This window comes from Lontra canadensis, unplaced genomic scaffold (assembly GCF_010015895.1).
Source record: "Lontra canadensis isolate GAN:19392208 unplaced genomic scaffold, GSC_riverotter_1.0 scaffold24, whole genome shotgun sequence".
NCBI classification, from domain to species: domain Eukaryota; kingdom Metazoa; phylum Chordata; class Mammalia; order Carnivora; family Mustelidae; genus Lontra; species Lontra canadensis.
Window position 1 is genome coordinate 18,124,084 of NW_022631018.1, and position 26,166 is coordinate 18,150,249.

General features: G+C 47.4%; 2 protein-coding genes across 4 annotated transcripts in view; one reads left to right on the forward strand and one right to left on the reverse strand.

The window, feature by feature from the left end:
* Nucleotides 1-11,985, reverse strand: part of GPA33 (glycoprotein A33) — a 44,725-nt gene extending 32,740 nt beyond the window's left edge. Inside the window, exon 1 of the mRNA XM_032862961.1 lies at nt 11,818-11,985. Within this exon, the coding sequence (XP_032718852.1) occupies nt 11,818-11,860 (43 nt within the window). The 5' untranslated portion in view covers nt 11,861-11,985. The remainder of the gene's footprint in view (nt 1-11,817) is intronic.
* The window catches only part of DUSP27 (dual specificity phosphatase 27, atypical), a 42,967-nt gene continuing 26,263 nt past the window's right edge, over nt 9,463-26,166 (forward strand). The window contains exons 1-3 of one of the 3 annotated variants that reach the window (XM_032862958.1): nt 9,463-9,613; nt 11,047-11,174; nt 16,391-16,516. In XM_032862958.1, the coding sequence (XP_032718849.1) occupies nt 16,407-16,516 (110 nt within the window). In that variant the 5' untranslated portion in view covers nt 9,463-9,613; nt 11,047-11,174; nt 16,391-16,406. Of the gene's footprint in view, nt 9,614-11,046; nt 11,175-15,566; nt 15,635-15,709; nt 15,727-16,390; nt 16,517-26,166 lie in introns of those variants that run through there. The other 2 variants (XM_032862960.1, XM_032862959.1) reach the window with 2 other exon arrangements.

Here is a 26,166-nt window from a genome sequence, read left to right on the forward strand (position 1 = left end):
GTAAAGAGAGAGAGGGTATTCCTTGGTGAGCTCATTCTACATAAGTTTATCAGGAAAAGGTGAGAAAAACAGTATGGCCACACCAGTATCTCCCATCATGTCTATTCATCTTTCCACATGATGGTGACTCTCTTCCATCTGTGTCCCCTCCTCTTGAACCTGAGTAGGACTGGGACAGCAGTGTGAGTGTGCACTTTATGGCTTCTCATACTAACTTGTAAGAGGCCAGTAGCTTTGCTTGGTCCTCCGGAGATGCTCCCTCTGAGAACCCAGTAACTTTCTGTGAGAAAGTGAGGCAGCCACATGGAAAGAAAGACCACATGCGGGTATTTGGGACAGAGCTCCAGCTGAGGTCCCCTGGGAGAGCCTGCATCCACTCTCAGCATGTGGATGGGCACGCTCAGTTTTCTGGGAAAGCAGGGGTGCGCTATCCCTGCAGAGCCCGCCCAGAGTGAAGATTCGTGAGAAAATGTATATTGGCATTGTTTTAAGACACTAAGGTTTGGGGTGATCTTGTTTGTAGCAACAGATGATTGAAGCAGAAAGCCGTGTGGATACCTCTCAGGAGAACTTTGAAGGCAGGAGTAAGTGTGGTCCAAGAGAAGGAACAGCAAGGAAGCCATGTGGTAGGAGGGGAGGGAGGAGGAGAGACGAGGCAGAGAGGTAGAGAAATCTAAGGTCATGTTGGGCCTTGTAGCCCATATTTAGGACTTTATATTTTTCTCTGGAAGAGGTGGGAAGCCCTTGGAGGAATTTAAGCTGAAGGGATATACTTGACATAAGTTTTTAAAGGCTCATCTGAAGTGAGGTGAAATGAAGTGAGGAGACTGGGGAGCAGAGTGGAAGCAGGATGACCTGCCAAAAGGTTATTCTAGTTGTACAGGTGCGTGCTTATGGTGGCGTGGGTATAGGTCAGGGTAGTGGAGTTGGAAGAGTGATCCAAATAAGAATGTATGTACAAAGTAGAGCCGACGAGATTTGACTGCAGGTTAGACCTGACATATTAGAGGAAAAGAGGAGTCAAGGATAGATATGGGATTTGACCGAAACAACTGGAAGGATGGAATTGTCATTTATGGAGATGATGAAGACTGCAGGGGGGGCAGGTTTCAGAGGGAAGATCACGAGCTTGTCTGTGGACATGTGAAGTTTGAGATGCTTATTAGACACCCAATAGAGGTGTTGAGGAGACAGGAGCTCCCTGGAGAGGTTGTTGAAGGCCAGAGGATGGGAGCAAGACAGAGAAGTGCACAAAGACAGGGAAGACCTCTGGGATGGAGCCATGGGGGCACTCCAGTGCTTGGTGGTGGAGAAAATGAGAAGAAACCAGCAAGGGAGAAGGAGAACTGGCCAGAGGGCTAGGAAGAGAGCCCAGAAAAAGTGGTTGCCAGAGGCCAAGCAGGAAAAGTGTTTCATGAAAGCAAAGGGGGTCAACTACTCCAGTGCTGCCGACCTGCTGGTTCGGGGAACTGGGAACTGAGAGATGACCACTGGATGTTGTAACATGGAGGGGATGAGGGGACCTTGGCATGAGCAGATTCCACAGAGTGGAGATGATGGAGCCTGGGAAGATGGGCTCAAGAGCAACTGGGATGAGAAGAAGAGGGCAGCCTTTGCCAAAGGGACACGGGGGTTGAAGGAGTTTTGTGGGGTCAAGGGAGATTTGTTCCTTTTAAATATATATATATTTTAAAAATATTTTTGATACTGTGGCCCTTGTTTTTTTCTTCTATGGGATCTTTGCCTCCCTACTCAGTAGGTGTGACAAAAGTACCAGTATCTAATCTATGGTTAGACAAGTAGGAAGTAGAGAAGTTCACTTCTAGAACCTTCCAACTACCTCCCTTCCCACTTCCTTGTGTGGGACTACATTGGGTATCTCCTTTGTAGTGGTTCAGAGCCCACCCTGCCCCGAATAGCTACAGCTCTCTCATCCTGCCACCACCTGAAAGGTGTGTGCCTCGTGTTCCAGGAGGATCCTTTCTCACCTTCATTCCCCTGCTCTTCTTCTCAAGGCTGAGCCCTTCTCCCATTGAAGAAGAGCCTCCGTCTGATGCTCAGCTAATTCCCCACAAGGGGTTACAAACGAATAGTCCAGGGTTGTGTTAACCTCCCTAAGGACAGACGAACTGGGAGAGTGAGTGCTTTTCACCTCCAGGAAGAAATCAGAATCTGCGGGCACCACAGCGCTTTGCTGAGGAAGAAGTTTAGCGCACAGTCACTGTCCCAGAGGAGATGCCCAGACTCTCTCAAGCAGTCTCAGTGCCTGTTACTCACAGCACCTGCCTCCTAGGACTTCAGTCTCATGCAACTTTATCACACGACATACCAGAGTGGCCAAGACCACAAAGGCAGGGGCCAAGCTGCCTGGGCTGGCATCCTCATTCTTACTTTTTCTAACTGTGTGACCTTGGCCACCTTAATTAACTTTTCTGTGCCTCGGTTTTCTCAGCTCGAAAATGAGGATACAACCAAACAATATTGTTGTGAGGATTGGATGACTTCCCATTTTAGCGAGGACAACCTCTAGCCTGACCCACAAGCAAGACCTGCACCCGCACTCTCTGTTGTCCCATCTTTCTCCTCTGCGACTCTGTTTTCTTCACCTCCATGTCCCCAGGACTCAACAAAGGGCCTAACGTTGGAGATGGTCAAGGAAGGGCTCTTGGACAGCAAATACATGAGTGACAGAATTTAAGCCTAAAAGATGGGGAGGACTCACCACCAGAGAAACTTGTTGAAGAACTATCTTACAGATTGCTAGAAAATGCCCACCCCCAAAAAATCAAATAAAGGGTCAGAAGAGCCCCCAGAGAGGGGGCAAGATGCCCCCCCAAGGAAACAAGAGAAGTCATTTAATTTCCCTAAAAGGGTGTGTGGTATGGGGGACCCAGCCTGAAGCCTTGATTACTGCTTGTAAATAATGAAGGTTTGTTAAGAAGATAATAAACCATCTCTAGAGACCTAACCAGAAAGTAATACATCCAAGGAGGATAATGAAATGCTTGATGGCGTTGTTGCTTGAGGCCTGCACAGCACATTATGGGAACCCTGGGGAGACTGGCAGTAATGCGGGCACTTAGGCAATTCCATTTGCTCAGAGAAACCACATTCTCAGGGAGGAAGTGCCAGAGGCCAGAGGGGTCCCTGCCTGCCGGGCTCTGGCTGAGAAAGTCTTGGGCCCCTGGCTGGGGAGGGGCAGTTCACACAGACTGACTGTGGAGGCCTGGGTGGTTAGAACTCAGTTCTACAGGGATGTTTAGGAATATGTAAATTCCAATCAATTCAGTGAATTGTTCCTAAGGTCCTAGTGCTGGGCCCCTCCTAGCAAGGCACTGGGAAAGTGATCAGAGACATGCTCATGAGCCACCCTTCCAGAAACCACGGGGACCAGCCTGGCCCAGCTTCAAGGTTTGGAAGCTTTTCAGAGCTGCTTCCGGTGGAACTCTGCCACCACACACAATAGTCACGTTGCCGGGGGTTGGTTCAAGCAGGCCTCCTCCTCTCAGCAGACAGTATGCTCCTTCTAGCAGGGTCTGTGTCCCGCGTTTTTCTTGTGTCGTCTCTGCCAGTTCTCACTTCAAGGTTTCCAGAGGGCTGAGGTCTAATACGACCTTGTGGATTCAGTGGCCTGGGGCACACTCCCCACCCGGTTGGAGGTCACCGTTGGTCAGCAGCCTAATGGAGCCTACCTAATTCAGTGTTAAGTGCAAGGGTTAAGGAAGTAACACATAGGAGGAGGAGGGAGGGGAGGGGCTGTGTCACCACCCAGGGGAAGGATTGTAAGAGAAAGATTTATCAAGGAGGTGGGACTTGAAATTGCACCCAAGGGAGTCAGTTCACAACATTGAACTTGTATGTGTAAGAAAATAAAACAGGATGCAAAACTGTTAATTACACAACAGTATCCCACTTCTACCTAATCACAAATAGCAAATTCTAGAAGCAAATATACCAAAATACAATATTAACAACAGTGACCTCTGGATTCTGGGAGCATGGATAAATTCTGGATTTCTTGTTTGTATATTTTTTATTTCTCAAATGTTCTAGAGTAAACATGCATTGCTCTTATAATCACAAAGCCATGTTACAGACTGATAAATCAAGTGGTAATTGAGGAAGTAGAGACAGGGAGTGCTCACCTCGCACAGGGAAAGGAAAAAGTGGAAATGAGAAGAGGGGGCCTTGAAAAAGTTTCTTTACTCTCCTCTGGGTTGGAAGATGGGGGGACTTATGCAGGCTTGTAGATTATAGGGAAAGAGCTCCTAGGAAAGAAGACACTGAAAAGAGAAGAGAAGCCAGAAGGAGCAAGACTCAGGCCTGGGTGAGAAAGGGAGTGTGGGGGGAGGGCTCAGGTCAGCAGAAGACCAGGTATGCTCACAGCAAGTGTGACCTGTTTCCATGTGCGCAGAGAGAGAAGTTCCTGAGTGGAAGCATCTGTCTGTCACGGCGTGCTGTCCATGCCAGGTGTTTATGGCATCCCAGAGTCCCCAAGGCAGAAAAGGAGGAAGCAGCCCAGAGGTCCCTGGGTGGCAGAGGGGAGAAAAGCACCTCAGAAAGGAGGCCGGTTCCAAGGGTGACAGTGGGTGCTCCGGTCAGAGAGGGCTGCTCCAGGGACAGGGTGATCTGGGAGCAGGGACAAGCTCAGGAGACAGGGATGAAACCCGAGCATTGCCAACATGGAGTAGTTTGAGGGGCCGCTCTCTTTACTAACCTTCAAGCCAAATAACATCTTCCACCCACCACCTCAGTCCTCAAATCCCCACTGGACTGGTACTAAAATGCAAGTGCTATCTGGGTGGGAGTGACTCTCTTTCCCTAGCAGGAGAAACGTGTTTCCCTAATACTACTCTTATCCCTCAAACCCTAGAAAGAGACTCAGAATGGGTAATTTGTGACAGAAGCATAGGAGATTAGGAAGTCGAGCCTTGGAGAGAAGCTGAAATTGCCTAGAGAAAGAGGGAAAGGAAGAAAAGCAGGCTAGGAGACACTAAAAGCAGACCAGCTCGCTGCCTGGTGAGGCTCAAAAGGGCAGGTTCTCCCTCATTCACACCCATCAAGCGCCCACGTTGCAGGCACTGCGCTAGACTCTCAGGGGACAGTGACAAGCAGAGACAGACACAGTCCCTGCTCTCATAGCATTCAGTCCGGGTGAGTCCCACTGGGATAAATAATCCCAGAGAAAAATGTGAAAGCACCATGGAAACAGGAGTTACACATTCGATGATGGGCTATAACCCAAGATTTGAGGATGGGGAGCGCTTGTCCTAAGGAAAGGCCGGGTGACCTGACAGTGGAGGATGGGCAGAAGTGAACCATGTGGAAAGAGGAGAAGAGGTGGGTGGAGAGAGAAGAGCACTCTGCACAGGTCAGGCCATGGAGAAGGTGGGGAACGTTCCAGAAAGTAGAAGAAGCCAGTCTGTAGTGATAGCACCAAGGAGGTGGTTTGGGGGTGTGTGTCCCCGTATGCTATCCTTTAGCGTCCCCACTAAGAGTCCAAATAAACATACGTGCAAAGCACAGAGAGCGCTCATTTCCTCACGGCAGTTCAGGACGATTCCGCGGTCTGCCCTGTCTCAGCGCGGTGGCTGCCTCCCCGCCAAGGCTGTCCTGCAGTGCAGTTCTGGAATGACACCACTGCCCGTGTGGCCAGAAATGTGGGTTGGGCCCGAGTCTAACTGGCCATGAGGACAATTTGGGTTGTGTGTGTGTGTTTTCCTGCCATCTGCATTGATGGTTTCTTTGAAACGGTTCTAAATACAGCGGTTTTTTTCTTGCATCGGATGAGTGAAGACTCGGGGGTGGGGAGCGTGTAAAAAAAAAGGGTACGTATTAGTTCGAAAGGCAGTTTTTCTTTGTCTAAGTATGTCAGGAGAAAACTGAAGAACCCACCGATAGGAAAAAGCAAATTCACTTCCGACCCCTGATGTTGGGGGGCGAGTGCAGGTGGGCTCTGGCCTGGGGGAATGGGGTGGTGGCGCTAGCAGCTAGGCCTAGTGCCTCACACGTCCTCCTCTCCGGCCCTTCCCACTCCTCGGGCGGCCCCTGTCCTCGGGCCCATCGTCCTCTGGCCCCAGCAAGGTAGCTGCGTCGGGCTGGGCCTCGGGCTGCCCTCCTCGCGCTCCGCGGCGGCCCTCTTAGGGGAGGAAGGAGCGCCTGGAAATGGGCGCGAGGAGGCGACGAGGAAGGTGAGAGGTGGACTGCTGGCCGGGAAGGAGCCTTGTTTGTGTCGTTGTCCGCCTCGAAGGGTAATTTCGGTTTTGTGGGTGGAGAAGAGCAGCTAAGCAGGCAGGAGCGCCTGTATCAGCAGGGACGGAGATGTCGTTGTTTTGTTTCGCGGGCGGTGTGGAAGCTCTCGGGTCAGCACGGGCACCTGAGGCTGCTTAGTAGGGAGGACCCCGAGTCAGACGACGGAGTCTCAGGGCTGAGGAGAGAGCTCGTGGAAAGAGTCGGAGAGGAAATGAGGACCAGGAAGTTATAACCTGGCTGCGGAAATTAAATACGCGTTGTGAGCCTTTGTTCTGTCGCTGTGATACTTGAAAGAAAGAGAGAGAGAAAGAAAAGAAGAAAAAGAAACTATGCAGCAGTAGTTCTTGTCCCCAGGTCGTTTAGGAAAACTAGGCCCCAGGGTGGGTGAAAGGTTAAATGGCGACACAACAGACGCCAGAGAAGTGGTCGAGACTCTCCTATTAGGAAGAGATCAGTGGGGCTGCAGGTGACTTGGGGCGTTCGTGGAGGGAAGGGACTCGTGGCCTTGGAAGATCAGACAGGAGAAAAGGAAGGCGTGGAGACTGCAGGTAGAGGTGCTGACAGTATTTTTCCAAACCAAGGAGAAATATGTGATCTGACCGAAATTTTTGTACTATCCAAGGTATGGGGGGTCAGTCAGGGTGCTGGAATACTGGGGCTTGGGGAACACTTCAGTGGTTTATAGAACTTAAGTGGAAGTGAGGAGAACCTGCCCTTATGATCTGAGTCTTTGCTCGAGTGCTAGTGGCAAATCACCGAAGAGCGTTAAGCAGGGGTGACGTGGCCACAGTTTTATTTTAAAAGATCGTCTGGCTCCAGTGTGGAGAACAGGTAGAAGGCGCAGAGCACAAGGCCAGTTAGAGGCCATGGAAACAGCTGAGGAGAAGCAGTCACGTCAGCCCGGCCTCAGAGAAAGAGGAAAGTGAACAGATTTAAAAGACGTAGGAGATAAAACCGTCAGGACCCAGTGACGTATGTGTAGCTGAGGGAGAAATATCAGGTGATACGGGGATCCTAAAATATGGCCCTGAATACTTTGAAACTCCTCTCATGAAGAAGTGAAGCTCATGTCCCTTTCCTTGAGTCTGGGTTCTGGGACTTCCCGACCAGTAGAACATGGTGGAAGTGATGTTGGGTCAGTATCTGGACCTAGACCTTACGGTACTGGCAGCTTCGAGTTTCTTTCTCTTTAGATGTTTGCTCTTAGAATCCAGCTGCCGTGCCGTGAAGATGCCCAAACTTCCCCGTGGAGAGGCCCATGAAAAGAGGAGCCGGAGGGCACCATCTTGGAAGTGGGGCTTCCAACCCCAAGCAAGTCACCCCAGACAGTGCTGCCCGGAGCAAGGACACACTGTCCCTCCCAAGCCCCATACAAATTGCAGATTTGTGAGCGAAATAAATTGCTTTCTCGTTTTCAGTTTCAGGGTAGTTTCTTACATAGCAGTAGAAACACTATAACAGGGGCGCCTGGGTGGCTCAGTGGGTTAAAGCCTCTGCCTTCGGCTCAGGTCATGATCCCAGGGTCCTGGGATCGAGCCCCGCATCATTGGGCTCTCTGCTCAGCAGGGAACCTGCTTCCTCCTCTCTCTCTGCCTCTCTGCCTGCTTGTGATCTCTGTCTTTCAAATAAATAAAATTTTAAAAATCTTAAAAAAAAGAAAAAAAGAAACACTGTAACAGATGACCACTAGGTTTCTGGCTTTCATTTGGGGATGGATGGGTGTTGTTTATGATGCAGAGACGACGGGAAAAGCCCAGGTAGGGGGAAAAGATTATGAGTTTGCTTTTCAGCTTGTGAGTTTTCAGTGCTTCTGAGACATTTAAGTTAAGAGGTCATGGGAAGCCTGGGTGGTTCAGTGGGTTAAGCATCTGCCTTTGACTCAGGTCATGTCCCAGGGTCCTGGGATTGAGTCCCATGTCAGGCTCTTTGCTCACAGAGGTCTTCTTCTCCCTCTTCCTGCCCGTCTCTCTCTCTCTCTGACAGATAAATAAAAAAATTTTTTAAAAAAGAAAAAAGCTGAGAGGTCCCGTGGGCTGGGCTGTTGGATTTGTGGGTGTGTAGCTCAGGAGGAAGGTTGGGTTTGAAGACAGAAATTGTGAGTCCATTGGAAACGGGTATCACCTAAAGATGTGATTGTGGATGTGGATCCAGAGTGAAAACAGAAGTGGGTCTTGGTGTGAGGACCTCTGACTCTTCTTAGTGGGCAGAGGAGGATGAAGCTACAAAGACCTGAAAGGAGGAGGAGAACCTGGAGAGGGTGTATCCAGGGAGCAAGACAGAAGAGTTTCAGGAGGGGGCGGGAGGGAGGGAGGGAGGGAGGTGGGGACTGGCAGGATCAAGTGCGGCCCAGGAGCACAAGCACAGGCTGAGCGAGGCACACTCTCCCCCAGGCCTCCCAGGGACCAACATCACAGTAAGCAGGTTGGCTGGGTTCCTGGAAGCCTGCGGATGGCACTGGGGGACAAAGGCAAGGTGAAGCTCTCACCTGTGCCCACAAACCAGTTCCTCCCTGGAGCCTTGTTTCTTGAACAGCAGTCCCTAAATCAGCATCAGCCTCACTTGGGAGCTTGTTAGAAATGCGGACTCTCAGGCCCTGCCCTCCTGAATCAGTCTGCATTGTAATAAGATCCCCAGGTGACTTCTATACACACGGAAGTGTGAGAATGCTCGCGCTTGGGTCCCTGAGTGGAGTCACCAAATCGGGCGCTGGACAGTAACTCAGGAGAGCCGCCAGATGGCGCAAAACTGAATCGCGTCAAGCTCAGAGGATCCGCCACAAACAGAGGTGACGGTTGATTACACCTACTTTCCTTCAAGTTTTAGTGTCTAACTTCAGACGTAGCCCGCCCGTCAGAATCACCTGCGGAACACCTCAGTTCGGGATCTTGGACACCTAGACCCCAGCAAAGCCTCCCCACAACCCATGGATCAAGCATCCATGGGTTTATGGAATGTCTTCAGATAGGAGAGAAAAAAATGTATTTTCTCATCTAGTATATTTTGGGATGTTGGATTCCTTTATTTCTCTGTCTAGAGCAGTGCCTTCCTCAGTTATTCTAATTTAACCTTCAGAAAGGTTTCCTCTAGTCCCATGAGGGTGGGCCTTGTGTTTGTGTCACTGACAGTGTTTAGAATTGTCAGGCTGATTCTCAGTTGGGTTCCATATTGTTTTTAGATTTTTCTAATGTACTGCCTTTTGTTGGGGTCCCTTCCATAGGTGATATCGTCTGCCTCCCCAAAGTCTGTAGAGTCCTGGGGCCTAGTGACTCATCAGCGAGGTGTCGCTCTGCCTGGGACATCAGCAAAATCTAGGTTGTTACTGTGCAGGTTCAGATGGAGAAAGGAAGAAGGGCAAAGGCCCGTAGGTCCTCTGGAACCCAGCTCAAGCTCCACCTCCTCCAGGAAGCCCTCCCTCATCTCCCTACTCCTCTCTTTGCTGTGCTCTCTTGAGACGGGGTGGGAAGGGCCACCCAGTCGCTCTTAGGTATGACCTTTGAATACCTTCATTGTTCACTTGCACGGGGCAGTGGGTGTTTGGTCCCCAGATACTTCCATTTGGGAAAGTGTCCGTGTTCCCTGAGCTATCCACTGACATTGCCACCAACCCAGGCTCCCCCTGTCCCACTGCTCCAGCCCCTTCACCATAGTATAAGGTATGGAGGCGATGGTGGTGGGCACATGAGTCTGGACCGGGCAGCCTGGGAGGGTGGAGGGAAGGAGATGGGGGCAGAAAACACACTTGAGTCTGAACACAAGCCCAAGAACTGGTTCCCCTGAAGGAGTTCACCCCTGGGTCACTTGACTTCTCAAAGGACGAGGGAAAGTGTACTGCTCCAGGCAGTTCAGAGTTGAGGCCGCTTTTCATTCTAAGCTGGGGGAGCATTTTGTTTTAGCATTTTTCCCCAGGCCAAAAGTGCACTGATTGCGGCCAAACTGCAAATACAAGGATGCATACTGGGTGGGGGGCGGAGGGAGGCATCTCCTGTAAGACTTGCAGCTGGGAAGGAAAGGATCAGAGTGTCCCTGGCCTAGTCCGGGGAGGATGGCAGTTTCCTTTCGGCCTCCCTCCCCCGGGGACTTGAAGTGTCCTTACTGCCTGGGTCTGATGGCAGAGAGCCGTGCCCTCAGGGCTACAGTCCTTTCACAATCCTCACTCCTAAAACACCTGCACAAACTAGGTGCTCAGTAACAAGGTTCACATGATGGCATGTCGACCCCCAGTCACTTGGGTCTCTTGGTGGGGCTCGAGCCAGACTGAGCCGATGGATCTTTTCCAGGTCCACCTCTGAGACTCAGCCCAGCCCTTCCCCAGCACCTCCACCTAATGAATCCAAGGTTAGGTTTTGAGGGTGGGAGGAGTGGAGCCTACTGGGCAGACAGGCTACCTGGTCCCGGGGCTTGCTGTCGGAGCTAAAAAGCAAGCTCTAAATCAGAGCCTCCTTGCCCCTATTTCCCAGGCCTTGGGGCTCCTAACTTTCCTGGTAAAGCTCTTTCCCTCCTCCTCATTCTTACCAGATCCCTGAAGCCTTCAACAGTTTCTAAATTGCAGGTTGATGGGATTTGCTAGCTTAGCCAAATACACTGAATTAAATACACTCCTTAAATCCCCCCACCCCAATCTCTCAACTTCCATTCTCCATTCCACTCTTCCCTACGCCCAGTACCCTTAATACCAACGCACCTCCGTCTTAACCCGAGAACACTCCCGGGTCCCCCGAGACGACTTTGCTATTTCATAGCACCTGATTTGGATTTAACTATTAGAGCACCAAATGCCTGATTTCTATTTTGTAGGGCTTCCCCATCTTCCCAGTTTTCAATGACCAGAGCATCAGAAGGGCTGAAGAGCTTTGACCTTTGGAAAGGGCCTTTCTAGTTCAGTTTTTGAAGGATTGGAGTCTTCTCTTGCTCCGGGAATGAGAGTAAGTTGCAGTGTCTCTACCTTGGTTTCCCTACATGTGATAAAGAAGTTATCAGTTCTACCATTGCCTTTTTCTCTAGTTTTAAGGCAATGGTTAAAATCCCAGGTAGCAAACCTGTTGTCAGATCTGGTGTCAGATCTTGTGATCTGATCTGGGATCAGAAATTATGGTCTTGAGAATTTATGAATTATTCCTTCCAGAAATGGGCCGGAATTTTATTGATTAATATGCATATACAAACCATTCTGCTGGGGGTGGGGGGAGAGACTGGTCTGCAAAGCCGAACCTGTAATTCTGCCCAGTGGGAATGTGGCCGTGTCACTGGCCACCATCCCTGGGAGGGGCACTGGGAGACTGTCAGCACTCAGTCCCCTTGTCTTTTTTTTTTTTTTTTTAAAGATTTTATTTATTTATTTGACAGAGAGAGATCACAAGTAGGCAGAGAGGCAGGCAGAGAGAGAGGGGGAAGCAGGCTCCCCGCTGAGCAGAGAGCCTGATGCGGGGCTCAATCCCAGGACCCTGAGATCATGACCTGAGCCGAAGGCAGAGGCTTAACCCACTTAACCCAGGCGCCCCATCAGTCCCCTTGTCATACCCCACCCCCTCACCCTCTGGGCGCTGGACATGAGAGGGGCTTACTTACCTGCACAGAGTGTCCATAGCACAGGCCGAAACTTCCCCACCATGGTCTTGCTTCCTCTGTGCCCCAAGCCCAGCCTGGGAGGGATGGGCTGACTAGTTAAAGGCACAGCAGCCTCTGACCTGGCCCAGCCCTCTGTCCCTGTGGTTTCTCTTTTCCTGTTTACCTTTGCCCAGCCTGGCTCCCCCCACCGCACTGCTCCGCCGGTCTGGCAGGTGAGTTCCCCTATGGGACTGGACTCGAGCTGCCCCTACTCCACCAGAAGCCTCATGGGGAAGAGGAACCTTCCCCATCTTCACCTGCCCCCGCCCACTTTCTCCCCACCTAGCAGGTGTACAAAGTCCTAGGCTTCTCACCAAGGTGTGGGCTTCTATAACAGATAGGAAATTACCATCTCATGATAAAAAGGGAATGATCTCAGAGGCAGGTTTCCGAAGCCAATAAAAAAAGGGTGTTGCCCACAATTGTTGAAACCCTCCAAAGCAGAATACGATCTGTTCTTCTACTTCCCTCACTTTTCTACAACCCCCACCCCACCCCATGCTACAGACAGGGGCATAAAGAAGACAGGAAGTCTCTCGGGGAGTTGATAACTTGGTTGGGGAGATAGAGACTACACAAGTAAACAAGACAATTCTAGAAATAACCTGACCAACTTGCCTCAGTTTGCTTGGCTACTCTAAGTAATGCTGCAATAAATATAGGGGTGCATCTGTCTTTTCCAATTAGTGTTTTCATCTTCTTTGGGTGTATATTCAGTAATGGAATTACTGAATCTCATGGTATTTCCATTTTTTATTTTTTGGGGAGCCTCCATATTGTTTTCCACAGTGGCTGCCACAACAATGCAAGAGGGTTCCTTTTTCTCCACATCCTCACCAACACTTGTACCTTGTTGTCTTTTTTTTTTTAGCCATGCTGGCAGGTGCAAGCTGATACTTCACTGTGGTTTTGACTTGCGTTTCTCTGATAATGAGTGATATTGAGCATCTCATGTCTGTTGGCCATCTGGATGTCTTCTTTGGGAAAATGATATTCAGGTTATCTGTGCATTTTTTAATCAGGTCTTTTTTTTTTTGGTGTTGAGTTATATAAGAACATTTTTACATTTTGGATATTAACCCCTTATAAGATATATCCTTTGAAAATAACTTCTCCCAATCAGTAAGTTGCCTTTTTGTTTGTTGATGGTTTTTTTGTTTTGTTTTGTTTTTTGCTGTGCAAAAGCTTTTTATTTTGGTGTAGTCCCAATAGTTTATTTTTGCTTTTGTTTCCCTTGCCTTGGGAGACATATCTAGAAAGATATTGCAGTGTCTGATGTTAAAGAAATTATTGCCTATGCTTTCTTCTAGGAGTCTCATGGTTACATGTCTTACACTTAAATCCTTAATCCATTTTGAGTTTATCCATTTGAGTTTATTTTTGTGTGTGGTGTAAGAAAGTGGTCCAGTTTCATTCTTCTGCATGTAGCTGTCCAGTTTTCCCAGCACCATTTATTAAAGGGACTTTTCTCCCCCAGAACTGTCCTGGTTTTAAAACAGAAAGTTCCTTGTCCCTGGAATCTCTTAGCCCCAAGCAAAGTGGGAATGGTTGGTCACTCTATTTAAAGGGTGATAGTGCTTTGGGGAACCCAATCTGGAACATGGTACAGGAAATGAGATTGGGGCAGGGGAAGGGGCCCTACTTTAGGTTGGGTAGTTATGGGTCTCTATTTTACAAACAGGGATCTGAGTCTCAGAGAAGTGAAATGAGTTCTCAAAGATCACACAGCTAGTAAGTGGTTTTCTGATTTCTAGTCCGGCATTTCAGCGGCCTGACGTCACGTTCTGCAGGTAACTGAGGGTGTATGGAAGACAGAGGCCATGTCCTCCCCCTGAGTGGTCCCCTCTTTACCTGCTGCCTCTCTTAGGTGTGTTGGGCCTCCCTCTTTCCCTCCCCTGCTTCCCTACCACTTCTCACGCTCTGTGCTGGTGTCCAGTCATCTTGAGCGTTTACCCCAATTGACGCGGCCCTTCAGTCCTTCCCTGGCCCTTCCCCCACCTCATTTCACCTCTCTCTCTCAAACCACCTTTCATCTTTTTGGAACCTTGAAGTATGTAGGCGTGAAATGAACCCCCGTGTTTTCTCAGTTGTGGTCATTCTTCAGCAGTCAATTGCCGAGTCCCAACTTTGACCCCTCGGGATGGAGGTTCGATGACTGGTCTGTGGTGTTGCCTTGTGCCTCCTCAGGGATGTGTTTCTTGGCGACTCTTTCCAAAGGAGCCCCCCACTCCAGCCCAGCCAAGTCTCTGCCACAAAACCTGTTTGCTTTCTTCCCAGTTCTAACCACTGACATCCCCAAACTTTGTCCATGCTAGTCTCTCTGCATCACATCTGCTGTTATAATCCAGCTTGTCTTTTAAAGGCCAGTGCATGTAATACTACTTTTTCTATGAAGCTTTTCCTGACTTCTTTAGTCAGAAGGGCTCTTCCCTTCTTTGAACTCACACAGCACTCCGGATCCTCTTAGGCTGCTTAACCGCATTCTGCCTTATGCCTGAGTTCTTTTTGACCTGTGTCTCATTCCTCCTAATAAGCCGTCAGCTCATTCATTTATTCAACCAGTTTCTGATGATACTCTGCGCAGGGCATTGTTCCACCCAGCTAGGAAGAAGGATCACGTCGAGCATGTAATTATGTGTCTTACTAACTTGGGTCAAGGATAGTGCCTGACGTGTGGTGGGTATTTGTGAATGGGTAGACGAATGGCTGGATGGATTGATGGATGCAGGTGCAGTTATAGAATGTGTGGGATGAGGGGCTAAACGATTGGGGTTTGGTTTGCTTCAGACATGGTGATAGTAAGAGGTGGCAAAGTGGAATAGAGTGGGTTATGAGCTCATTTGAAGTTTATGAAGCTTGTGAATTTTTTTTTTTTTTTTTGAGAGAAGGAGCATGGCTGGGGGAGAGGCAGAGGGAGAGTGAGAGAGAGAATCTTAAGTAGGCTCCATGCCTAGCATGGAACCCATTGTGGGGCTCAGTCTCACAAATCTGAGGTCATGACCTGAGCCAAAATCAAGAGTTAGATGCTTAACCAACAGCCACCCAGGTGCCCTGAAGCCCATGGAATTTTTTATACCACCCAGGCTTGCCACTTGGCCATCACCATGAGAGCAAGTGTAGGGAAGGGACTGTGGAGGGTGAGCACAATTGCCCACTTTACTATCCCAGGTCATTGCTGCTCAAAGAAATGTAACCCCGGTCACATTCTACCTTGACCATACTACTACTAAAGTAGTAGCACCATTGTGCTCTCCCGGCATCCATCCAAGGTCCCTTCCCTCTAGCCATGACCATACTACTACTGAAGGTAGTAGCACCATGGTGCTCTCCCGACATCCATCCAAGTCCCCTCCCCATTCTCTATATCAGGTATTTTTTCCCAGCACCCACTAGACTGACATGGCTTAGATACAGTTTCATTCCTCTGAATTTTTGGTGTTAGGCCATGTTCTGGAAAGACTTTGAATAGGTAGCCCCAGGCAAGAGGGTATGATGAGAGAGACCCCGAATAAATCCTTTTCTTCAGGCTTCTCCATCAGTGAAGGGTGACCTTCTCCTAACTTTGCTCCTCGGTGTCAGTGTCCAGTGCCCAGAGAATCAGCCAGGAGAGAAAGGGTTAAGTGGGGCCAGCCGACGGGTCTGGGTCCTGAGACTGCATTCCTTCCTCCTAGAGATCTGCCAGGCTGTGGGGCCAGAGGCTAAATTTAGAAGGGAGCTAAGATTTCCTGTTAACAGCTGTCCTGCCCCTCAGAGAAGAAGCACCGGAGAGAGAAGAGAGGTTGGTCCGTCTTGGTGGTCAGAACTACTGGCCATTTTGTCTGGGTCCCTCAGCCCTCGGTGACTGGCAGTGGAGATACAGGCAAACCTGTGGTGAGTGTGCTTTTCCCTTCGTTTTGTCCTGTGAGCCCAAGGCTTCCAAGCAGAGGGGCAGCAGTTCTGCCGTGAGGGTGAGGGCCCAGCCATGTGGGGGAGCAGCTTCTGAGGGATTTCGTGTTCCTTAAGAGGCTGTGGGATGGCTCCTGAGCTAAAGGCAATGACTCCAATGGCCTTGGTTAGAGACACTGAGGAAGGCCAGTGGCACCTCCCCCAGGATAAGCGAAGGTGTATACGTGCGCGCAGGCGGGGTGTGTGCTTATACACGCGTACCCACGTGTGAATGTGTGGGCACACCCAGGAGTTTCGATAGAAAGAACTTTCTGGTCTAGGGAATTCACCGCTTTCCAACTGTGTTAGCTATATGAAAGCAAACCCAGGACCCTGTTCCCCTCACTGCTTCCTGGCTGGAATCTGAGGAAGGAGACACTTCGTTCTTTCTTAAATATTGTGACTCAGCTGGATGTGTGTGGGTCTTGGTGTCCGGGTTGACGGTAGCTAGGCCAAGTCAGACGGGTTTTCCCCGTGTGGGTCCTGTCCCCACCAGAGTAGTAGCACGTGGTGACCTTCCCCCTGATATCACTGATATACCCCTCCCCGCCCCCCCACAAAACCTCCAGAAGCCAATTCCCTAATCACATTGGTCATGCTGAACTTACAGGGACTGGCAGGCTGTCATGGCGACCAGTGGGGACCCAGAGGAGGAACAGGTAGTCCCAAGCAAAGAGGATGAAGCCGATGTGCGGGCCGTGCAGGCCCAGTACCTCCGGAGCCCCTCCCCCAGCCAGTAAGTGTGCACCTGTGTGCTGCTACCCTGCAGCCACAGCAGGAGGGGGCTGGGGGGCCTGAGAAGATGTGGGCCCCGGGGAAGCCTACAGCCACCACTTTAAGTTCACTCATTTAACCAATATCATGGAGCACTTTCTATGTGTCATACTTTCTGGAAGAGGCAAATAAGCAAATGGACTACATTTTGAGGTGGCATGGTAAGTGCTGGAATTAGTATGCCTCAGGGCTAGTGCACAGTGGGCCAGGGAAAGGAATGCTTGGATTTGGATGGGTCTTAGGAGGGTTCCTGGAGGCGGTGATGCTGGACCTGAACCTCGAAGAAGGAGTAGGCACCTGATGGACCCACCTGGGCAGTGATGCGTGACCCATGAGGACTGAGGCTGACTATGAGAATGTTAGACCACAGATGGTAAGACCAGGCATCAGGACAGGAAGGGGTCCTAAGACCAGCCGTAGTGCTGAGACGATCAAGCCATGTCTTTCAAACTGGGATATGTGCACTTCTGAGGGTAAGTGGCTAAGTATGCAGGGGTAGATCAACACGGTACATCTTCCGGGAGAGTGCTCTTGGTTTATGTCAAGTAGTTTAAAGTTTTCTTTTACATAAAATTATTGAGGATCTATCACGAGGTAGATAGGAAAATTTACATAACCTTTTTAGCAAAATCATGAGACATCACAGAAACGCTGTCTTGCCTGCTAAGACAATCGTGTGTGTGTGTGCCTGTTCATTTTCTTCTGCCGTAAATCATAGTAGAGGACCTGGCTTCTAGTCTTAGTTCTGTCACCAAACTTACAGGAAGAAGTCTTTCCATTCTTGAGCCTGTGTCTCCTTATCTATTAAAAAAAAAAAGGGAAGGAAATACCCAACTAAGATATCTCATGATAACTTTACCTCAAACTATCTATGATTCTGCTTGACTTCACTTTCCTGCAGTTCTGGGACCTTGCTGGCTCCTGCTTCTCAGAGCTTGAAAACCTTCCCCATTGGAATGAGATTCATCATTTATGGGCCAGAACCCTTTGTCCAAATGTTGGGGACTTTTCCTTTAAAGTTCAGCGTTATGTTCCCACTTAGAAAGCCTATCAGGATGGAGATTTGAAAATAAATCCCCCTCTCTACACTATCAGACAAGGCAGAGATAATTTTGTGTGTGATTAAGGTAGGTGATGCATGGCTTTGGGTAGTGCTTAGGGTAATGCTAGCTGCTTTAGCAAATGGGTATTTTTTTCTCAGTCAAATAAATTCCAGAATGGGTCCCTGAGCAGTGATTCAGGAACTGAGGCTCCTTCTATCCTGTAAGTCTTCAATTTTTAAGGCAGAAAGCTAAAGTTACTGTGCTCATCGGCATCAAGACAAAATGGGAAGGCAATGAAAAATCTCTCAGGAGGTTTATATGGGCCAGGCCTGAAAATGGCCATTTCTTTTCCACTCATTTCCCATTGACTAGAACTTAGCAAAGCCACACTTTGTTATAATGGAGGATGGGCAATGAGGTCCATGAGTCCAGGAAGAAGAGGAAGTGGACTTGCTAATACATAGCCATCTTGGCCCCAGTATACCTCTGTAGACTGAATATTCACACTACCTTTCCCCGGCTCATGAAACTCCCAAAGGAGACAATCCCAAAAACGGTTTACTGATTACTACATACAGTTCAAAAGCTAGGTTCTCTGCCTACCTGTTAACTAACTGGAATTTAAATAAAACGTGGGGGGGGGAAAGGCTGTGTTCTCTAGAAGGTATGCATCCTCTTGCCCAGGTCAGGCTGGAGCCCCTGGAAGTCTACAAAACAGCCTCCCATTGGATAAAAGCAGGAACGGGAGGTATAGCAGTCATCAGTCCATTTAATTAATGAGCATGTCTGCCTGAGAAGAGGGCAGATCTCCTAGATTTGACCTTGATTTGGCCTTCAGGGTAGCAGTGCCTTGTCTGTTGTTCTCTGTGGCCTCTAGCTCCACCCTCTGGCCATTTTCCCTTGTCTGTTAGCCTCCAGAGCCACCTGCGAACTGAGATTGGAGAGTGTGTTTTCCTTGAAGGCTTTGTAGCTTTGGCAGGCTATGTCCTATTTATGGAAGTTTGGGTGCCCAAGGGCTGTTTAAGGCTGAAAGCAGCCAAGGGCTTTTCAAGGCTCCTGGTTTCTTTGAAAATAGGATCCCTTTAAAAACATAGGTTTCTGATGGATATAGACCAGACAACCTCATGTGTCAGAAACCACACACCAAGTTCTTTCTTAAATATAATTTTCAATCTTGGTTTATTTCTTTGCCTCCTTGTCTGCATACTTCACTGTATAAGCTTCAGACTGTTATCTTCAGAGGTATCTGAAGCTGTAAATGTGAGTGGGGAGTCCAGGACGCTTGTGGTCATTGGTAGTGTAATTGTTAAAAGTTTTACAACAGAATGTATACCTATAAGCTAATGAGGGGAGAATGCAAAACTAAAATGTAATCAACCCAAAAGAAGGCAAGAAAGAAGAGAAAAAGAATACAGAGGAAGCATAGCAGATAACAGGAAAATAGTAGGATGGTAGATTTAAACCCAAGTGTGGAAATATTTGAAACATAATAAAAATGAAATACTCGAACTAAAAGCAAATACTGTCAGACTCAGTTTTGTAAAAAGCCTACCTACCGCTTATGAGAAACACACCGTAAGAAACAGAGAGATACAAGGAACGCCTGGCTGGCTCAGTCACTGGAGCGGGCGACTCTTGATCTCAGGATCATGAGTTCCAGCCCCACGTTGGGCATGGAGCCTACTTCAAATTAAAAAAAAAAAAAAAAAAAAAAAAAGAGAGAGAGAGATACAAAGGTTAACAAAGGCTAGAAAACATACTACACTGTCCAAGTTACAGTTGCTCATACCTTTAAAACTTAGCGGCATAAAACAACCACTTTTTAATGTTCACAGTCAGGTGCAGTGCTGGGACTCTCGTCTGTACTCCAAGATGTCTGGCGCCTCAGCTGGAAAGACATAGGTTCCAGGAGGACTTGAGGCCAAGGGTGACTTACCCACCGAGGGCTGGTGGCAGAGTGGCTCCTTCACATGCATGACACTTCATTTTGAGCCCTTAGCCGGGCTGTTGGCTAGAGCACCTAACATGTCTTTTCCTCTGGTCTCTCCATGTGGGCCATTTGGGCTTTCTCATAGCCTCTAGCTAAATTCCAAGGATTGGCATCCAGGAGGACAAGATAGACATGTGTTGATTTTCACAATCTAGCCTTAGAAGTCATGAAAAGGCCCATGGGGCTGAAAAGGAGGCAACATAAACTCTGCCGACACTGCAGGAGTATCTCCGTCACACTGTGAAGAGAGCAAGTGGGATGGGAAAGAGTGCCGCCATCTTTGGAAAACACCAACTGCCACAATCACAGACTGAAGCTATTTGCTGATATCAGACAAGGAAGAATTTAAGGACCGAGAAATATATTTCATAATGGTGAGAGGTGTGGTTCACCAGAAACGTGTAATCATTTAAAATGTCTGTGATCTGGGGTGTCTGGGTGGCTCAGTCAGTTAAGCCTCCAACTCTTGATTTCAGCTCCAGTTGTGAGATCGAGCCCTCCTTTGGGCTTCACGCTCAGCAGGGAGTCTGCTTGAGATTCGCTCTCCCTCTGCCCCTACCCCGGCTCATGTTTGCCCTCTCTCTGGCTCTCTAAAATAGTAAATCTTTTTAAAAGAAGTAAATAAAATTTATATGATCTAATAATGTAGCCTTAAAAAGTAGAAAGCAAAAAACTGACAGAACTAAAGAAAAAAAATCCACAGTCTTAGTCAAACATAAAATTAAAAAACAAAACAAAACCTCAGCAACTAATAGTATGAGGGGAAAAATCATTAATATAGGAAGGGGGCACCTGGGTGGCTCAGTCAGTTTAACATCTGACTCTTGATTTCAACTCATGTCATGATCTCAGGGTCATGAGATTGAGCCCTGTATGGGGCTCCCCTCTCAGTGGGGAGTTTGCTTCTCTCCTTCTGCCCCTCCCTCTACATGCACAGGTTCGCTCTCTCTCTTTCTCTCTAAAATGAGTAAATAAATCTTTAAAAAAAAGAATATAGGAAGTTAGAACAAAACATTAACAATATTAACCTAGTTGGCCTTTATAGAACGTGTACCCAGCAAGGACAGGAAACACATTCCCATCACATGCATGTGGAACATTTATCAAAATAGATCACGTGCTTGCCATTCATGTGTCAACGAATTTTTATATTTGATATATGCCTGAAGTCATATAAAATATGTTCTTTGACCTTGGGAGAATGAAGCTAGAAGTTAATAAACCAAAAATATATGATCGTAATTCTAACTAAAACCACAATTCAATGCTGCTACGTACTTACCAGACCATCTAAAATTAAAAACTGATGGTAGCAACTATAAATAAGGATGATAAACAATCAGAACTCCATTCACAGCTGGGAAGAGTGTAAATTAGTACAACCACTTGGGAAACTCTCTCATAGTATCTACTAAAGTTCAAAGTACTCCTGTCCTGTAACCCAGCAGGCTCACTCCTAATACCTACTTAGCAGAAACAAGTACATGTGTACACCAGAAGAGAAGTCCTGTTTTGGTAGCTAACAGCCATTAAGGGTGTAGAATGTATAAACGTGTGATGAACTGTCCAGTTAACAGTGGGCTGGGTAAATGAAGTCTGCTATGTCTATTTTTAAATGCTGCCCTAAGGAATACACATTTTTATTAAGTGCTTATCATGTAGGTGGGATTGAGCCTCTCAGATTATTGGCTGGGGAAGGCAAGCCGTGAGCCCTGGTTGTGAAGGGGAAAAGTGGGTCACTGCATGGGGAGGCAGGAGACAGGGAAGGCCAATTCTGCTGGCTTCCCAGTTTCACATAGAGTTAGCCTGCCACAGACAGGACAGAAGCATTTGTTTGTAACAGAAGTTCTGACGGTGTTCAGTCCTTAGTCCTTCCAGCTGCCAGCTGGGTGAAAACAGGCTCAGCCTGAAAGCCCCACTTCCATGGGGAGTGGTCTGAGCTGTTGCGTGGTCCCAGATACAGAGCTAATTTTCTCCAGGTTTTTAGGGACCCCGGCTGAATCCTGTTGGTTTTGAGGCTCTTGGTTTGCGTACATTCCATAGCAGTTGGTTTTTGAAGCTGATCCCAACTCATCTGGCTGGCCCTTTTCAGAAATTTTCACGGGATGCAAACACACAGAACACTTGATGGGCTGTTCCTTCCTCCAATAATCATCCTGAAACCTGAGGTATAAACTATGAGAGCTGCACTGGCTTTTGAGTCATCTTTCGGTCAATCCCATTGCATTATAGACCGGGCCGAAACCAGCCCAGAGGAAGGAGTCTATAGTACCTTTAAAAATGGAAAGTCAGAGGTGGCTGGGTGTCGTAGTTGTTAAGCATCTGCCTTAGGCTCAGGTCATGATCCCGGGGTCCTAGGATCAAGCTCCCTGCTCAGCGGGAAGCCTGCTTCTCCCTCTCCCACTCCCCTGCTTGTGTTCTCTCTCTTGCTGTCTCTCTCTCTCTCTCTCTGTGTCAAATAAATTATTATTATTATTTTTTAAAGTGAAAAGGCGGAGGCACCTAGGTGGCTTAGTCGATTAAGTGTTTGCCTTTGGCTCAGGTCATGATCTCATGAGTTCTGAGATCGAGTCCTGGGATGGCCCTTGCTCAGCTGGGAGTTTGCGCCTCCTTCTGCTTGCCACCCCCATGGCTTGTGCTCTCTGTCTCTCTGTCTCCCCCCGCCTCTCTCTGATTAATAAATAAAATCTTTTTTAAAAACTGAAAAAGCAATCCACGGGCCAAAAGAAAAATTTGCAAATCACGTATCTGATAAAGAAGCTATATCCAGAATATATTTTTAAAAACCTCTTAAAACCTAGTAAAAAAGAAACAAACAACCCAAATTGAAAATAGACAAAAGACTTGAACAGATACTTCACCGGAGAAGGTATGTGGATGGCAAATAAGCACATGAAAAGAGCCTCAAAATCCTTCGTCATTAGGGGGATGCAAATTAAAACCATAATGAGGTATGATCACATACCTACTAGAATATCTAAAATTAAAAAGATTGATCATCCCAAATACTGGGGAAAATGTGGAGTACCCGGAATCCCACCGCTGGTGGAAATGTGAAAAGGTACAATCATTTTATAAAACTCCTTTATTTTTTTTAAAAGATGCTATTTATTTATTTGACAAAGAGAGAGATCACAAGTAGACAGAGAGGCAGGCAGAGAGAGAGGGGGAAGCAGGCTCCCTGCCGAGCAGAGAGCCCGATGCGGGGCTCGATCCCAGGACCCTGAGATCATGACCTGAGCCAAAGGCAGAGGCTTAACTTACTGAGCCACCCAAGCACACCTATAAAACTCCTTTAAAAAGTGAAACATACACCTGCTTAAAAGGACACCTACTCCTATATGATCTAGTCATTCTATGCCAGGATATTTCCTCAAGAGACATGGAAGCCTACATCCATACAAAGACTTGTACATGAATGTTCAGAGCAACCTCATCTGTAATAGCCTAGAAACAACCCAAATGTCCATCAGCCAGTGAACAGCTAAAGACACTGTGATAAATTTATATGCATGAATACTACTCAGCAGAAAAAAGGAATGAATTATTGATTCATACAACAACATAGATGAATCACAACATAACTGTGCTAACTGAAAGCAGTCAGACAAAAAAGAATACATACTAAATGATTCAATTTACATAAAATTCCGGAAAATGCAGATGATTCTGTATGGGGACAGAAAGCAGGTCAGTGGTTGCGGGGAAGAGTATAGGGCCCAGAGAGGGTCGAGGGGAGCTTACCAAGGGGCGTGAGGGAACTTTGGAGGCTCATAGGTAGGTTCACAGACTTGAATGTGCTGATGGTTTCACAGTTGTATACGTTTGTCAAATGTTAATTGCTCTGTACACTTTAAATATGTGCCATTTGTATGGCAATTATCCCTCAGAAAGCTGTGCTTTTTTTGAGAGCTTTGAAGGGGAAGTAAAACTCTTCTAGAAGGCAGCTTAGTGTTGTGGAAAGAACTTAAATGGCATAATCAAGGCCAAGATCAAAGTCAGGTCTGCTCTCCCCCTTATTAGCCATGAGAGCTTGTTTAAGTTACTTAATCATGAAATTGGAATACCAGTTCACCCAGTGGTACAAAGTAAATAATATAACGTATGTTGTTTATAATATATGATCTCTGATATATAACACATACTGCTATAACATGTATATAAAGGCAAACTAGGTAGTGAGAAAGGGTGGTTCTCTTTTCCTTCTGGAGGAAGACATCTGCCAGTAACTCAGGATGTCAAGAATTTTTTGTTTAACCAGAGATCCACCCACTCTAGTTAAGATGCCACGTTTCTCTCATTCTGCTCTAAGCGAATACTGTATTCTGAGCGACTTATATCACCACTGCTGTTGGTCTCCAGCCTGAACAGTTCCCCATGTACTTAATTTGTGCCTGGAATCCCATCCTTCTTGTTTCATCTCTTCAGTTAAAGGCTTGAGCATTTGTGAAATTAAATATACACTGAGTCAGCAAATACCCCACCTGCGACTGTCATTCCTGGTTTCCTAAGGCTGCTGTAACCAATTCCCACAAACAGAGTTGTTTAAAAACAACACAGATACATTCTCTCAGAGTTTTAGAGGCCAGAAGTCTGAAATCAAGGTGTTGGTAGGGCCACCCTCCCTCTGAAGATTTTAGGAGGGCTTCCTTGCCTCTCCCAACTTCAGCGGCTCTGGGAGTTTCTTGACTGTGGCTGTGTACCTCCAGCCTCTGCCTCCATCTTCATATGTCTTCTCTTCTCTCTATTCTCTGTGTGTCCTCCTTAAGGACATTTGCCATTGATCTTGGGGCCCATGCAAATACAGGATGATCTCATCTCGAGATCCCTTTTCCAAGTAAAATTGCATGCACAGGTTCTGGGAGACATATGTTTTTGGGGTACCACCATTCAACCTACTAGAGCCCCAGATCCAGCCCCTGGGAGACATACGTGCTCTCTCTGGTACAACCAGGATAGGACCTTGCTGAGTCTACCCTGTGCCGCGGAGAGCTGCTGCCAGTCAGCCAGAGCTAGTTCATGGATGCAGTCTGCTTGCAGACCTGGCAGGTGTCTTAACATTTCCAAACTCATCAGTAAATTGAATCCTGGGGTGAACTGAGAACCTGGGAAAGGGGAATAGACAGTGGATAGAGGTGTCAGATCTTCATTTCTGCCTGACCTCAAATGCTTTAAATTCAAACCCAGGTCTGTGAATCATTCTCTCTGGAAGAAATTCGTCTATCTCCAAGAGAGACAAATTTCCCCAGGTAATTTATGAGTTAACACTAAAATTTAAAAACTCCTGTCCCATGGGGCAACTAGGTGGGGCTTTGCCTGTATCGATAATCTCCATCAGACCTCTCCACTGCTCCAAAGGAGGAAAATCTTAAGAAATCAGGGCGCTTGTGCTGTGAACCATGTTCAAGTCTGACCCTCCCCATCCCTTACCAGGAGACCGCAGCTCCCCAAGCCGTCTCTTGCAGGTGATCTGTAGCCCACCTCTGCCTCTCCTTTTCCTCCTTAGCTATGACCAATTTTCATTTCCTTTCCGAATGAAGGATCGGACTTCTTCATCCTTCTCTGGTTCTGGTTTGGAAAATGTTTTTCTGTTTTCCTTTATTTATTTTCTTCTTCTTCTTCTTCTTTTATTTTTTTTTAGTTTTTTTTTTTAATTAACATATAATGTATTATTTGCTCCAGGGCTACAGGTCTCTGAATCATCAGTCTTACACAATTCACAGCACTCACCATAGCATGTACCCTCCCCAATGTCCATAACCCAGCCACCCTATCCCTAGCCCCCCATCCCCCAGCAACCCTTAGTTTGTTTCCTGAGATTGAGTCTCTTATGGTTTATCTCCTCCCCAGTTCCATCTTGTTTCATTTTTTCCCTTCCTATCCCACACGACCCACAGTCCTGCCTCTCAAATTCCTCACATCAGAGAGATCATATGATAATTATCTTTCTCTGATTGGCTTATTTCGCTCAGCATAATACCCTCTAATTCCATACGCATTGTTGCAAATGGCAGAATTTCATTTTTTGATGGCTGAATAGTATTCCATTATATATATATATATATATATATATATATATATATATACGCTACATCTTCCTTATCCATTTATCTGTTGATGGGCATCTAGGTTCTATCCATAATTTGCCTATTGTGGACGTTGCTGCTATAAACATTCAGGTGCACGTGTCCCTTCAGATCACTACATTTGTATCTTTAGGATAAAGACCCAGTAGTGTGATTGCTAGGTCGTAGGGTAGCTCTATTTTCAACTTTTTGAGGAAAACCTCCTTACTGGTTTCCAGAGTGGCAGCACCAGCTTGCATTCCCACCAGCAGCGTAGGAGGGTTCCCCTTTCTCTGCATCCTCACCAACATCTGTTCTTTCCTGACTGGTTAATTTTAGCCATTCTGACTGGTGTGAGGTGGTATCTGACTGTGGTTTTGATTTGTATTTCCTTGATCCCGAGAGATGTTGAGCACTTTTTCATATGTCTGTTGGCCATTTGGATGTCTTCTTTGCCAAAATGTATGTTCAGGTCTTCTGCCATTTCTTGATTGGACTATTTGTTCTTTGGGTG